Source organism: Thermobia domestica, chromosome 2 (genome assembly GCF_964235325.1).
Source record: "Thermobia domestica chromosome 2, izTheDome1.hap1.1, whole genome shotgun sequence".
NCBI lineage: Eukaryota > Metazoa > Arthropoda > Insecta > Zygentoma > Lepismatidae > Thermobia > Thermobia domestica.
The window spans coordinates 79471495-79487620 of record NC_137455.1 but is presented as its reverse complement, the minus strand read 5'-3'; the positions used below and the strand labels follow the sequence as shown (position 1 = coordinate 79487620).

At 34.9% G+C, this 16126-nt stretch overlaps 1 protein-coding gene across 6 annotated transcripts in view; it reads left to right on the top strand.

Moving 5' to 3' along the window:
- cora (erythrocyte membrane protein band 4.1 like coracle) overlaps positions 1 to 16126 on the top strand; it is a 106100-nt gene that overhangs the window by 29793 nt on the left and 60181 nt on the right. For all 6 annotated transcript variants that reach the window (XM_081742724.1, XM_081742732.1, XM_081742716.1 and 3 more), the window contains exons 5-8: positions 222 to 297; positions 7876 to 7920; positions 10651 to 10824; positions 12115 to 12267. In XM_081742724.1, coding sequence (XP_081598850.1) covers positions 222 to 297; positions 7876 to 7920; positions 10651 to 10824; positions 12115 to 12267 — 448 coding nt within the window. The remainder of the gene's footprint in view (positions 1 to 221; positions 298 to 7875; positions 7921 to 10650; positions 10825 to 12114; positions 12268 to 16126) is intronic.

The window sequence follows — 16126 nt, the reverse complement described above, 5'->3', positions numbered from 1 at the left end:
AAAGCACGGTCAATCGTGCTGGAGTTTCGAAATTTGATTTCTGTGTAACAAAATACATTGAATCCATACCCTGGGGTCCGGCACAGAAAACTTTTATTTTTTTGTGTATGGCCGTGTAATTGTCGCATTGATGATAATTTCTGACTGTTCCTTTTAGATCAATATAGTTGTGTGTTTGCAGGTAATCACGAATTCTTTTTTCCCTTCTTTCTTTTCTCTAGATGAACCATGGAAGTTTAATTTCGAAGTCAAATTTTATCCTCCAGATCCAGCGCAACTTCAAGAAGATATTACAAGGTATGATAACTTATAAATAACCTAAATAATTTAAGCTTACACTAACAGTGTTTTTATCCCAGTGATAAGTTTTCGAGAGCCGTTCCTGTTCTCTTCTTTCTTTCGTTCATGTACGAAGAATAATATAATTATATAACTACATAATTTGTGCTTAATTAACTGAATTATGAAACTTAAATAATCGTATTACAGTTAGTTGGCTAGCTAGGAAGGAATAATACTTGTTTATACATGCCGAAAATCACAGTAAATTAACCACCAAATCAATTGTCAAAATAACTTCTCATAATATAATCCGTGTATTTTTTACCACTTTATAACAATTTTCCTTCCAAATTCTAAAACTTCTTTGATGGCCAGTGGTTACATTACCTTCTTGATCTTCGATGCCGAACGTTCGTATACTTTTGTTAGCTTTCCCTCCTAATTCTTGTGCTTTCTGGTACATCAGATCATATCTGCCGCACCGTTGAAGTTCCATTATTTCTTCATCATGTACTTTTCTTTGTCTGTCTCTTTTTAATTCATTATTCAGTCTTCTGTATTCCTTGATGTCCATGTTTTTCGCCCTTCTGCTTTCTTCCATCATCTTAAGCATTGCTTCAGTCATCCATGGTTTTCTCGGTACCCTTTCCATCCTGCCAATGTTATTGTGGAGGGAGTGTGTCAAGTAGAATCTGTTTAACTTTTCCCCAACTATTCTCTATATTGTCTACCACATCGCCCATTGCACAGAATGTTTCTTCAATTTCTTCTTTCACATCATCGTCGATATTTCTTAGTCGCTCCAAGTTCCATTTTCATTTTCTTTTCCCATTTTTCTTGATCGACTTTAACCAAGTTTTCACTTCCGCCACCAGGAGATTGTGATCCGAATCAATGTCCGCTCCTGGCAGTGTCTTCATGTCTCGTACACTATTCCTGAAACGTTGCTTCACAAGAATGTAATCTTTTAGTATAAGCAATCAAAGACATGCGAAGGAGAAAGGCCACTGGAAAAGACGACATACCAGTAGATTTGCTCAAGGGATTAGAAGACAACGCAATGAAAGTACTGACTTCATTTATTAACGAGATCTACCTAAGTGGAGAATGGCCAAAGGATTTTCTTGATGTTACAATGATTGCATTGCCCAAGAAAAACCAAGCAAAGAAGTGCAGCGATCACAGAACCATTAGCCTGATTTGCCATACTGGAAAAATCATTGCACGCATACTGAATAGGCGGCTGGAAAGTAAAATAGATGAGAGGTTAGAAGAAGATCAATTTGGATTCCGGAAAGGAAAAGGCACCAGAGATGCTATTGGATTGATGAGAATTATATCAGAAAGAATTCTTGATGTAAAGGAAGAGTTGTGTTTGTGCTTCATCGACTGGCGAAAAGCTTTCGACCGAGTCAATTGGACGAAACTTCTGAAAATACTTAAAGAAATAGTCATCTGGAGAGATCGATGACTCATTCAAAACCTGTACACAGGACAATGAGTGAAGCTACGCTTGAATGAAGGAGAAACCAATAGTGTGGAGATTGGAAGAGGAGTCAGACAAGGATGTAGTTTGTCGCCCCAATTATTCAACATTTACAGTGAATGTTTAATAAAAGAAGCATTAATGGGAACTGGAGATTTCAAGATTGGAGGGCAGATCATTAACAAGATCAGGTATGCAGATGATACGGTTATAATAGCGAAAACCGAAGGAGGACTACAGGAGATGATTGACAAAATAGTTGACACTGGAAAACTGTATGAAATGAAATTAACATTGAAAAGTCGAAAGTCATGAGAATATCCCGTGGAAACATGCACTTACGAATCAGAGTAGAAAAAAGAGAACTTGAAGAGGTTGATAATTTTAAGTATCTGGGAAGTATTTTGACGAGAGACGCTTACTGCACCAAAGAGATCAGGTCAAGAATTGCCATAGCTAAAGAAGCATTCAACAAGAAAAGATCACTCTTAACTAGCAGGCTCAATATTGGATTTAAGGAGAAGTTGGTCAAGTGCTATATATGGAGCATTGGACTGTATGGTTCAGAGACTTGGACATTACGGAAGTTAGAGAAGAAATATTTGGAGAGCTTCGAAATGTGGTGTTGGAGGAAGATGGAGAAGATAAAATGGACAAAGAGAGCAACAAACGAAGATGTTTTACAACGGATAGAAGAAAAGAGGACACTTCTAGCCACCATCCTTCGTAGAAAGGCCAATTGGATTGGACACATGTTGCGAAGAAATTTTCTTCTTCACACCGCCGTAAAAGGAAAGATGGAAGGGAAGCGAGGAATAGGAAGAAGAAGAACACAGCTGATCGATGATTTGAAGGATAAGAGAAAATATTGGGAGTTAAAAGAGGAAGCTGAAGATCGACAAAAGTGGAAGAAACATTTCCAGGCCAAAATCTAAAATTGGAAGGAAGGAAAAAAAACTCATTAGTCCCAGGACCTGCCGAAAGGCAGAATACTTAATAATAATAATAATAATAATAATAATAATAATAATAATAATAATAATAATATAACAATTTGGCCAAACCAATTCACTATGTACCTGGGAGAATTGAAGAGTAAGTTCAAAACTGATGCAGACTTAATTTTTGAGTAAAACTCTTAATAATTCCGTTCCAGTTTTTGTCCAGATTACCATAATCCAAATTTAACTTCGCTCTCTTTATCCTTATACAGTAAGATTTATACACATGCCTTTCCTATGTCAGAAGCTTTTCTTTATTTAGCTTACCAATCGAACTACTTTAATTGGTATGAATAATTGCAATATTTCAATTTTTTTTTTCTTGTTTGTTTGTGGTGGTTGCGCAAGTTAAAATTGAGTGTTTGGTAACTTTCAGCTTATTATTTCAAATTTCAAATATGATAACTTTAGATAGTTTAACTAACATTATTTAGAAATAAAAGTGTTTCATGGAATATGAGCGGTTGGAATGTATACGGTTACAACCAAGCATTTTTTGACAGAGTACCTAACTCACATGTTGTGATCGCGTAGTCCCTGGTTTGATTACCAGTGAGACTACTTGCATCGGATACAAAACCAACTAAAGGTTCGGATTCCTCTTTAAACAGTAAGTTCCGTCTTATATAACTCCGTTAAACTCAAGTTTCGAGAATAAGTTGTGGAACATCGTTCCACATTTTGATTTCTTCAAGCAGAAAGCTTGGTATTAAAATTTTCGCAGTTAATCCATAATATTAAATACAGCTTGTACCACTACTTCTTTAATTTACCAGTTTTCATAGTAGAAGGAATATTGTATCATACGAAGATGAAAAACATTCGAAGATAAATTCAAAACTGCGAATATTTGAGTAATGTGAGATTTGTCGAATGCCACTTTGGAGCATATCAACAATGTAATCTATAAATGAAAGGAAACAAAATGGATACCTCCAGTAGGTCAAGGGCCAAAGGTGGCCGGAGCAGGGTTTGCCCAAGTGGGCCCAGCCCGAAAAAACCCACCGGGTTTTTTCGGGTTGGACCCACCTGAAAAAACCCACCTTAAAACCCACCTGGGTTTTTGAGCTTTTTGTTAATATATTATTGCTACAACTAAGTTGATTACATTGAAAGTGATTTTTATCAAACTTTGGACATTCCTCGGGCGAATTAAATGCTTTCACGTTAAATTATACAACAACATTCTTCATAAGATCTTTATAAAGCTCTGAATGTACTGAATAAATGAAAAAAAAACTTACCTTAGCTTGAGATAATTATATAGCAAATTAATGTATTGATTATGCTTATAGCCTTTTTTTTTTTAAAAAAAAATGCAATTTTATATTTTAGAAAATACTTTCCGTAAATAGTGTGCTCGCCGACTCGGCTATGCCGAGGGACGTTATCCCTCATAGGGGAGTCCGGAGCACATTGTCACAATTTTCACGTTTTATTTTCTTGTGATGCTCTTGTAAGGCCGAAAATTATAATTTTTAGTATACACATACTTTGTTATCTTGTGCATAACATATATTTCTCTGTCCAATGTAACTCGCTCTGAACTGGACTTATGTACTATGTTTTATGATCAATACAGTTGTGACAATGTACCCCATAAGCGGTGTAAGTTGTCACAATATATGGGGCAAATTGTCACAAGTTATTCTTGTGGCACTTTCCAGAAATTGGTAGATATTATTAATGCAACTATTACTAATGCAAAAAGACTATAAATGTTACTAGCATTAAATACTTAGCGTCTGAAAGAGAATCAAAACATAATTAAATGAAAGGTGAAACTATATTAGTTAAATAGGAAAGAAAGTAGGGGAACCTGTAGCTTATATTTTCTTAACCTAAAATATTTATTGTTACATCAAGCTTTGTAGGAAAACCAAAACTGCCATGAAAACAGAACTAACTCATAGCTAAGAAATCAAAACTACAAACTGAAAGGTCATAACAAAATGACGAAATTATCAAATCATAGCCTACGTCTCCAATAGGCCTACACAAAATTAGCCAAATGCCACCTTAAAAAGTTGTTTCTGATTGTAGTTTATGAATTGCAAAGAATTCCTCTGATAGGACTACTGTATAGCTAGGAGAGGAGTAAATATTATTACGAAGTTTAGTTGCGTTTTATTAGTACGAACCGCAAACTAGTTTGAAAATGTTTATCCTCTTGCTTCTACAAAGTACCATACCTGGAGGTCATCGTCAGAGCCACAGTTAATACACACGTAAAACAAGTTCTGCTTCCCTCAGTTTTCGTGCGCCGATTCCGTACATCGAATGCACTGAATTCACTTATCGCTACATGTACTCGCACTGTATGGATTGCCATAAACTAAACACAATGTATCGTCTTCCTCTGAGAAAGAATCGTAATCTTCTTTGGACCTTCGTTGACATTGTTTATAGGTGCAAAACTATTTGCTTGGGGAGTTCTTATAGCAAGAGCACCATGTCTTTTCAGAAATACCGGATACCAGTCTGGGCCAGCAATGGCCTTTTCATTCCACAACTCTGGGCATTTCAATCCTAGCGCTTTTGCATAGTTGTAAGCCAAATCGCGAACCTCTTTTGTAGTGAGTCCAAATTATATGTGCGAAGCTTGTTTTGGTATGATACTAGTAATTCTTCCTAGTATTACGAAGAATAACCTAATGTAAATGAGCATTGGCCGAACTGTAGTTCGCCATCTGTAACACGTGCACAAAATCTTGCCAATGTTCTGTAGTGGACATGAAATTCTTTAGCAGTTTCAGGCCTACGTATTAATATGGGGTTATTATTTCTTTTCATAGCTCTTGCTGCAACTAGTAGATCTTCCATTGCTGGTTCTTTCCTCTCTGTCTTTCTTCTGTATATACTCACCGTCTGCAAAACAGAGATAACCCTATCGTTTGTATCATACATAACACACAATGGGGCACATTGTCACAGTGACAATATACCCCGCCTTATTTGTGACAACTTGTCTCACGCGTCGCCATTACTCTTTTTACAAAATATCTATACCAAACGACAAGATTAGGCGCATTCAAAGTAGCACATTATGAAGCTCTATTTGTAACCTACATAACACACACAAAAATATTTGCTTCTACAGACAAATGACACTGAAAACAGACAAAGTTCAACTGACGCAGCACCGTTGTTCCCGCGCATCTCCAAACGAATAGGCTACAGTTAGTTGTGGCATCTAGTAAGTAAATAAGAAAGCAGCACCGGCGCGCTAATGTTTTCGCTTTTTTCAGAATTGCTACTGTGACAACGTGCCCCGGTCTCCCCTACGTTTGACGAGTTTAAAGCCATATGTGCCAGTACTACCAGTAAATATGTAGTGCATTAGTAAAACTATTAGTATTATTTCTTACCTTTGATGGTAGCAGAAGTATTCTTCAGTAAAATTTAGTTTTCCAACAATAACAGTTTATTTCAGTTATTTGTTGGTACTCTTTCAAATAAGCATTCTTTAGAATCAACACTAACAATAGCGTAAAAATTATTGTCAAATTTAAGATGATTAATGCTCAGAGTTCCGAAAACTACGTAACACTTACTACTTCAAGTGCTGAATTCAAACTTTCGTACTAGTGGAAGTTTCGATGTACAGTAAAGAAAGCTGCATTTTCGAGGGGGGAAAAAAGTCGCGAAAGAAATGCTCGGGAAATCCCCGCAACTGAACGCACAAAGCATCTGAACTGAATACTTCAATACAACTATTTATTTTACACTGGAAGATTTCATTTAAGACATTTTGAAACATTTACTTTATAAAATATGAATTATATCTTTGTTAATTGTTTTAAATTAATTTTCTGGAAAGAAACGTCTTGCAACAAATGCTCGAGAATTTCACCTAATTGAACGCACAAAATATCGAAAGTGACCTTCAAATAAAATCATTTATTTTACGCTGTTAAATTAATATATTTGGGGTTCATATTTGGCAAACGTCACTGAAGCTTCTGGGATGATTCGATCTACATTTGTTCGTTCGTCTGCCTGTACTACACATACTACAGGGTATTACCTTCGATGTTTTAAGTTTAAATTTTCAGGGTACATGCACGAGACACACTAAATTTCCAGTATCGATTTTGGCGGCATACCAAAGTACAATTTCAAAATGGTGGCTTTAAAAAAAATAGCGGGTATCCACGCTACAAAGTGCAGTTTTCGGTCTTTTAAGTTGACATTTTTAGAATATAAGCACGAGACACACTAAATTAGCTGTATATATTTTGGCGGCGATATAACGTAAAATTTCAAAATGGCGACCAGTTTTTCAAAACAGCAGTGAATAGAAAATTATTGCAAGTTGTGACAATGATAATCTTGAAATATAAATCACATTTTAACACTTTCACCCCAAAGACATTGAAATATTTTGAAAAAACCCAATTAAACCCGAAAAAAACCGATTAAACCCGAAAATACCCGAAAAAACCCACATGGGCCCAGGTGGGTTGGGCTTTTTAAAAAAAAACCCGGGTTTTTTCAAACCCTGGGCCGGAGGCATGGCTCTGACCACATTATCTCTTGTATAGGGTAAGGTCATAAAGTATTAAAATTTGACCGGTCTCGAGTGAGGGTGTATCTTTACATATATAGTTACATGGAGGAAATATAATTCATTTTTCTTTACTGTATGTATTTCATGCATGTCAGAAACAATATTAAATATAGGTTGGAGGCATAAGAAATTATAGCAACAACCTATACTTAGGTAATATTGTTTCTGACTGTACCAAGTTTTATGTGAGATTGTTAGATAATTGCTGTTGTAACTTTCAGTTTAATTTAATTTTAAAAGGCAAATAAAGTTTTACCGATTTATTTTATTGTTAGGAAGGAATTGTAGAAAATTTCGGAAAGGGAGTAATTTTGTAAAGTGTTGAAAACAGGAAGAAGAAATATTATAGTATTAAAAATAATGTTTCATATGATTGTTTTTTTCTTTAATAAAGTTCTGTTGTTCAGTGATATCCAATATTTGTGAGTTCTTGCCACCAAACATGTTTCAACTGTAGAAAAGCGTCAAGTATTTGCGAAAGAATGGAAAATATGATTATCGAATAAATTATTGAAATATTACTATTTATTTTTCAGATATCACCTGTGTCTTCAAATAAGGAATGACATATTGTTAGGAAAGTAAGTATTCCACTTTGTTTATTCGCTCTTATAGCAATACGAAATTGGTAAATAATAACTAAATCATGATTATGAAATAATATAGTGGATATATATTTTTAAAGATTACATGCTAGCCTAGATGAAAGGATTTCGTGTATAGGCATCTATATAAAAGTAATATACAATTAAGAAAAGAGAGAAATACTTTAAATTAAAACATTATGTATCAAGAATTAAATAATATGCTTATTGTAAATGAAGAACTAGCGGATAAGTTTCTAGACTCTTATTTTAGAATTATTATAGTTATTAGAATGAGTACAGGCATGGCCATGTAATTGACTAGTTTTAGGGTTGTTTTCGAGTGCAGAATTTAGCTTAACTTTAGTTGAATAATGGTAAATACTTACGTAATAGATCCAGTTCAAATTCTATTTGTTGTTGCATTATTCGTATACTTCAAACCTCAATGTTCATTATATCGTACTTATTATCTTTATCGAGCAGTACACACACGAGTGTTCTCCCTCCTCTTATATCTATATAACGTTGATAACGTACACTCATACTATACCTTCATTTCTATGTAATATTAATAATGTACATTCATATTGTATCAACTTCCAACCGATATATGTCATTAAAAGCAATCTTAACAATCAGGTATACATAGGAGAAACAAGGGAATCTCCAAACAAAAATGCCAAATCCATCTCCAACCATTCAGTGATGCCAAAGAGGAACGGGAATGGTTGAAACTTCATAACGAGGAATTGCATGATTTCTACCGTTTACCAAACATTGTTAGGTCATCGAATCTATTAGGCTCAGGTGGGCAGGTCATGTAGCCAGAATGGAAGAAAGTAGGAATGCTTTCAAAGTTTTAACTGAAAGTCCAATCGGAAAGCGACCATTAGGAAGACTTAAGCACAGATGGGAGGACAATATTAGGATGGGTCTCGCAGAAATAGGAATACAAAGTAGAAACTGGATGTTTGCAAAGTGCTGGCCAGATAGTGAATAGTGAGAATAGGGACCGAATCATAATCTGAAGAGGCGAGATCAAGTGAATACGCCGCTTGTGAAAGAACTTCCCGACCCGGGTTGAAGACTTTCTTTTGTTGACAAAACGACATGTTACGAGCATTGTCATGCAACAATATGATCTGTCGCGTCCCTTGGTCAGTATAAGGTAGTTTCTTAATTTTTTCACTCAAACTGAGCAATTGGTTTCACCGGGCTTCAGCAATTCGTAGTAAAACACGTCCGTTGTATCACACCAGATGCACAACAAAACCTTTTTGCCATGGATATACGTGTTAGCAACGGAAGTTGACGGTTCATCAGGGTTTATTTACGATTTTTAGGGCTAACATCAATGAACTTACTTTTCATCCGTCTTTTTCAATTTTACTATTAAAAAAAAAAAAAAAAAAAACTTTATGGTGAGCAGAAAAGTGACACAAAGGATTCAGTTGACTCTCTACATTGCGTTCTGTAAGCTTTTGTGGCATCCATTTGCCTCTTTCTGAATCATGCTAAGTATGTGCAGACTGGACGATTGGCAAATGGTCGACTCCAAAGCTTCTCACCTAATTCCTTGGTTGTTTGAACAGATCTTGGCGTAGTGCTTTCAGATCATTTTTCTGATTCTTGAGATTTTCCAGGGTTATCTTTCAAGTCGAAATCTCCCTTCTTGAACTTGGTAAACCATTCTTTCATCGTACTTGTACGAACGCTGTCCTCTCCACATGCTTCGTCGATCATTCTTTTGGCTTCTGCAACAGACTTTGCAAGGTTGAAAAGGAATAACATGCAATCCGACGTGTGTCTTGTCGGCAGCCGCGACAAATTAATTACTAACTCGTTTTATCGAGAAACTAGGTGTCAAGCTATGTAACCCTGCCTACGTTTCTTACCCCCTCTCATCAGACAGTTTAATGGAGCTGCTCAAAGGTACCACTGGAAACTTATGCATAGCCGAAATTCCAACCCTTTTTCGATTCGCATCAGGAATTGCCAATATTCCTTCTGCATTCAAATTCATCTACCCCAGAACGCACAGTCCATCAGAACGGTACCTTTGACCACACCTTAGGTGTATGTATTCTCAAAATCCTTCCCCAGGTCTTCCATATATATCCTGTTCCCAAATCCCCCCAGTGATATTAACTATCTGTAATACCCTACCTCACTGTACTGCATTTCTTTTAGCTAGTTTTTTTTATTATTATCGTTTAATTTTATTATTACATACATTTTTCATTCTCATTTTTTTTATTTATTATGATTTCGAAATTCTATAAAAAGTTAAAGTTATCATTTTCCATATCATGATTTTTTCCATTTGTTCGTTTGCTCGTGCACTGTCGACAACAAACCTATCTCATTAGTGTTATCTTTTTCTAAACTCGATATACATCCAAACACTGGTAACGTTGCCACTTGACTCAGCATTCCGGTATGACACCTACCCGGACACTTCACAGGTTTTGTGTTCGTTAATTTGTGTTCCTTTTTCTACTTTTTTCTTTACCTTCCTATCTGAAGCACTTATAGTGTACGTTTTTTAATTTGTGATTGTTTTAAATATATAAAAATTTGTTCTGTCAATTCATGAAATGTTTTATCGCATTTACTGTTAATATCACCATTTCAACTAGTAGTAATTCTGCATAAAAGCAGGAAGATGTAAACATTAAATAAGATTTATTGGAAGTTAATTAATTGTTTCTTTTTGCGTATTAGGTTACCATGCTCCTTCGTGACGCATGCCCTTCTAGGGTCTTACCTTGTGCAGTCAGAGCTGGGAGACTATGACGCTGAAGAACATGGAAGGACGTACCTCAAAGATTTCAGATTTGCACCGAATCAGACACTGGAACTCGAAGAGAAAGTCATGGAGCTTCATAAAACACACAAGTGAGTAAATTCAGCTGTATTGTTTATTGGATAATAACATCACTGGAATCTTTTTAAACTTGAAATTGTCAGAAATTACTATAGACTATTTCAACTAATTGACGCATTTTTAATATCACTTAAAAGCTGATAGCATGATTCTACCTTTTTCTTACTTGTTTTCTCTGCACGGTTAATTCATTTATCTGTGGGGTTTCGGTCACTTGAACTGTAACCATTCTCAGTAGATGAAGTTATTCGTATGAAAATCAAATCACTTTGGAAACCTTGCTTCGTTGGTGCAAGATTCTAATATTGAAATTTGAACAACTGATCCTCTTGATCAACCTTCTTATGCGATTGCAAGAAATGTCAGTGCTCGGTGCTGCCATACACAGAGTATTATTAGCACACAAACAGATTTATTTATTTTATCAGATAATTGAAAATCTCCCAATAAAATAATTTACTCTCCTGTTGAACTATCTACATATGCCTACATACGCTTGGAATTACACAAATTAGTGCACATACGACATGATACCAGAACAAAACTTGATCGAAGGGAAGTGCCATGGTTACCAACACGTGGCAGTGTTACTTTATTATTATTAATAATAATAATGCCGTTGTCCCGACTCCCTTTGGTTCTAACATGGGACACCAAAATATCAGGTTAGCTCCATGACTTTTTTTTTTTGTTTTTGTTTGTCAGATCATCTTTCTCAGTTTTCTAATCGCCCTTGAGCCAGTGTTTCCTCAGATCCACATAGTTTAGTGAATCACTACCAAACAAAATAAGTAAGCACTCATTTTTGTGGAAGAAATGCATTTCATAATTCAGTACTTAAAAATTGCCGTCTATTTGCCAATAGTAAATCGCGTTCTGAATTTCAAAGTAATGATAATGGTCTTTTTGATTGAGGAAAGTAAAGGATTGATACTAAGAAACGTCCACTTCCAAAGCCTTATATTTTCAGGAAACAAACAAACAAACAAAAAATGTTTTGGCGTTTATCTTCTTGCAGGGACGTTAGAAATATTACCTTGTTGTAGGAAAACAGTCTTATATGAATAAGTTTAGTAAAACCTTATGCAGAATTAGTATTTCGGTGGCTTTCTAACCTCAGACGATTTCGCAGATCTCACATACTTTTTCCTTTTAGGTAGAGCTCCACCGTAACCATCGTACAAACTTAATCCCAAATCGTGCAGTCGTTTCCAACTTGCAATGATGTATGCAGATTTTTGCACTGTCGTATAATACAGCTTAACTTTCTATATATCTTCATTCATTCATTAATGTTACAGAGGCCAAACACCTGCGGAAGCTGAGCTTCATTATTTGGAAAATGCAAAGAAACTCGCCATGTATGGAGTTGACTTACATCCGGCCAAAGACTCGGAAGGCGTTGACATCATGCTGGGAGTTTGTGCATCAGGCCTTCTTGTGTACAGAGATAGGTAAGAGAAGTGCTAAACTAATGAACATTTGAAGGTTTTCATTTGTGCTTCTTTGTAAAGTAATTATCATCTTTTCTCTTTCTTATTTGTCGTATCTATTTTTGTAAATTAAAACTTAACTACTGTATATGTAGAATGAGAGTAGAAGATAAGAATCAATTTAATGTTCCAGTGTACTCGTTGATCTTTAGTTACTAATGGATGTTAAGTGTTACTTCTGTATATGTTCCTTTTCTCTCTTCTAGAGTAGGATTATTAATGTCTCATTTCATAATTTATATCTCTAGAAGCATGGCCTGCTAAGTGACATTATTTAAGTCAGATGATCATTTTAATCTGAAAGAAATTTTCATTACAATGGGTTATTCTCTCTAATTCGAGCAAATGATGTCTTAAGGCTTGTGTATAAGCACGAATTAATACATGAGCGCTCCAGAGCATGTACTAGTGATTTATGAGAGCCAGTTGCTTGTTTCGATGCTACACAGATCAAATTTTGGACAGTAACTTCGAAATTATTACTGGCTTGAACTGTATTACGAATAAATTTAACAGGTAATCGCCCTGGTCTTCTCTTGTCATGTGAGCTTTCTCGTGAGTGTGTGATTATTGTACACGTCTTTGGCATTGATGATCCTGGTGCAGTTCCTGGTGGAAGCTCACGTGGTGCGGATCTCACGTTAAGCTGTGGATTTGCCTCATATAGCAATGGTGCTAAAAGGGACGCTAAACTCCAAATCACCCACCCCCCCTAAAATAATCGGTGAATTTCCGCTGAGTTACCGTCAGTGTTGTCAAAACAGAGGTAAAGAAATTGTTTCTTATTACCTTTGTCTTGGTGCTAACAACATTGATTGAAAATTCGCCGATTAAATTATTATTTACAAGAATCCGTAATGGGATGAGTAAGGCCGGCTGCACATTGACTTTAAGAGAGGACAACCAAGGCAAGGTGAAGTACTGTGAACAATGCAATAAAGCCTGTGTAGCACCGCATATTCACTCAAGCATGTGCCAGACAAAGGCCTCTCCAATGTTGTGATTGAGTCACATGGTGAATACATTCAGGCCTCTCTCCCCACATCCTCTCTCTCTCTCTCTCTCAGCTTCGTATTGGCTGTCCTGCTCTTGTCAATGTGCGACCAGTCTAATGTGAGTATCTTGAATTCATGTAGTGTAAAGTGGATTTAACGTTTTCGCCACTCACTTTTCATTAAAAAAAATATCCAATTTATTTTTTGTCTGTAGCTTAAATTGTATAGGGAAGGGAGAACAATGAATAAATAATAACCTGTCTCTGTATCCGGTGACGAATTTTCTAATTATTTGTGCATATATCGGTCTACTCTGAGACCTTTCTCAAAACCAACATTGGTTTTAGAACTCTGTTTCCATCCTCAGGGCAACAACTTTCAAAATCAGTTATTCATGATTGTTTATTCATTTGAAATATATCCTATAACATTCATTCCGCGAAAAGGAGCCAGTTTACACACAACAAATACTATCAACAAAACACACAAAATTGGCCTCCATGTCTATGAACGGACGGATGAGTGACGATGTTCAGATTCTGTCTCATTCTTTCTTTTCGTTTGAATGTATTACTTAGTGAGAGGGAACCGTTAATTATCAAGAATACCGGATTCTGTATCTAATTGAGGTTTTCGCGTTTTATGTTGCATTTTGGTTTTATATTATCTTCACTTCCTTTACAGTGTGTTTGGATACATATAACTATGGATTACATTTCTTTTGAATTCCTAATATTCTCCTCTTTCTTCAAGTGTACGTTGGAATTTGCCACACTGACAGATTTCTCATACATTGACAACTTCGCACACATTTCATTTATTTACTCCATCTAACCAATACGTGATGTTTGGAGCGTTCAGTTCATATGTGCATAGAATTTGTATAATATTTAAAAAGAAAATTACAGTAGTCATACATTTTTACACAGATATTCCTAGGTATTCTTTTATACTATAAAATTCTTTCTCTATTAGATACATTGGTAAATTTTGTATTTATATGATTGGGTAAAGCATTAAATATTTTATATCCTGTATATCTGAGGCAAACGTCTGATCCGACTAAACGTACGAATTTGTATCAAATAGTTCGTTGAATTGGTGAATTTTTCTCCAGATTCTTCGGAGGCCGGGAAACCAGTTTGAACTTATACAGATGTAAAATTGTGTCCATATTTTTGGCCATTTCAGGGTACAGTGGAAGAAAATATCCCATTTTTGACATGAACCATAACATTAATTAATAACTAAATTACCCTCATATTATTATTATTATTATTATTATTATTATTAGTATTAGTATTAGTATTATTATAAATTATTCTCCAGTAGTGAACAGAAACATATTTCTTGTTCGTTGGTTCGGGGTTTGTCTCGTTTGAGTATACAGAGGCTCATGGAACGTGGACTACAACGTAATGTGTAATGCGAACCACTAAGTTGTCAGCAGGAATTGAATGCGTATCCCAACCATATTACCATAAGGGAACGCAGGTTTTTATGTAAATACTTTTTTCTTTTTTTTTCTCTCTCTCTCTCTCCTGTTTCAACATAAATTCCAACAAATGATTTTCTAAATAATATTTAGTCAAATGAATCTGCCCTTGTAGAACATAAATAATGAATACCTGAAGCCAATTGTCAAAATATCTCGATTTTAATTTATTATATTCCCTGTGTATTGTAGGGTTCAGAAAATAAGTTTTTCTTTCAAAAGGTAATTTTAATATTAGTGATAATTTTTGGAGGTCCTTACGTAAAAAGTTATCTCTAGCACTAGTATTGGTGTAACGTAACTTTGTTTCACTTAAAAGTTTTGAACTCAAAAATACAGGTGCAGAATATTGTTGGTTCATGTGTTCAGCTAGAAAGACTAACATCGGGAATTTCAGTTCCTATGTGCCATAATGGTGAGTAATGAATAGACACAGTATCATGGTAGATGGAAGTAAGAAACTTTTAAAAGGAGGTGCCAATAATAATAATAATAATAATAATAATAATAATAATAATAATAATAATAATAATAATTGTAGTAGCAGTAGTCCCGTCCGAATGGGTGAATACTCTTTTGCATTCGAGATTGGCTAAAAATAGGTAAAATTTTTAAATGGTGTTAGTTCAAACCAATTTTCCGATCTCCGAGAATCTGGAGCAAAACTTGATCAATTAGAAAGATTTGGTTATATATTCAGGCGTATCAAGTTCTTGGCTAGTGTCATGAAAAACATGTTGGTGTAATAAATTCCACTAGAATGAAGGGAAATATTAGGAACTGAAAAAAAAATGTAATTTCCGTAGATTTATTGGGCTCAGAGAACTAGCACAGTATAAGTGATGTGAAGACAAAATAAATCTAACTATAACATAGAAATGGAAATTTCTAAGGCGCACTGTATTGGAACAATAAATTATTCCATTGCATATAGAAGTGTTACGTATTCATATATACAGTTTATTTTACTTTTAACATACAAATATATTAACTAGAATAGGTTCACTTAACACCATTAAACTACCTGGTTCAATATGTAATAAGACAAGTCAATATAATTATTTGCTTTTATATTATTTAATTATTAAAACTTAGGAATAATTCTATTCGTTGACTAATTTCTTACACAACATGTCGGATATTACCACTTATTACATTACACATCACCATAGCAACGGTATAAAAAAAATGACAATCGAAAATATTAACACATATTTCTTTCAATTACAAATAACTGCTCACACAGTTCGCCTCTGATCCATATTCATAATAGCTGGTACAGGTATATTTTAAGCACATTTACAAATAAATTATAAATTAATTACAAATA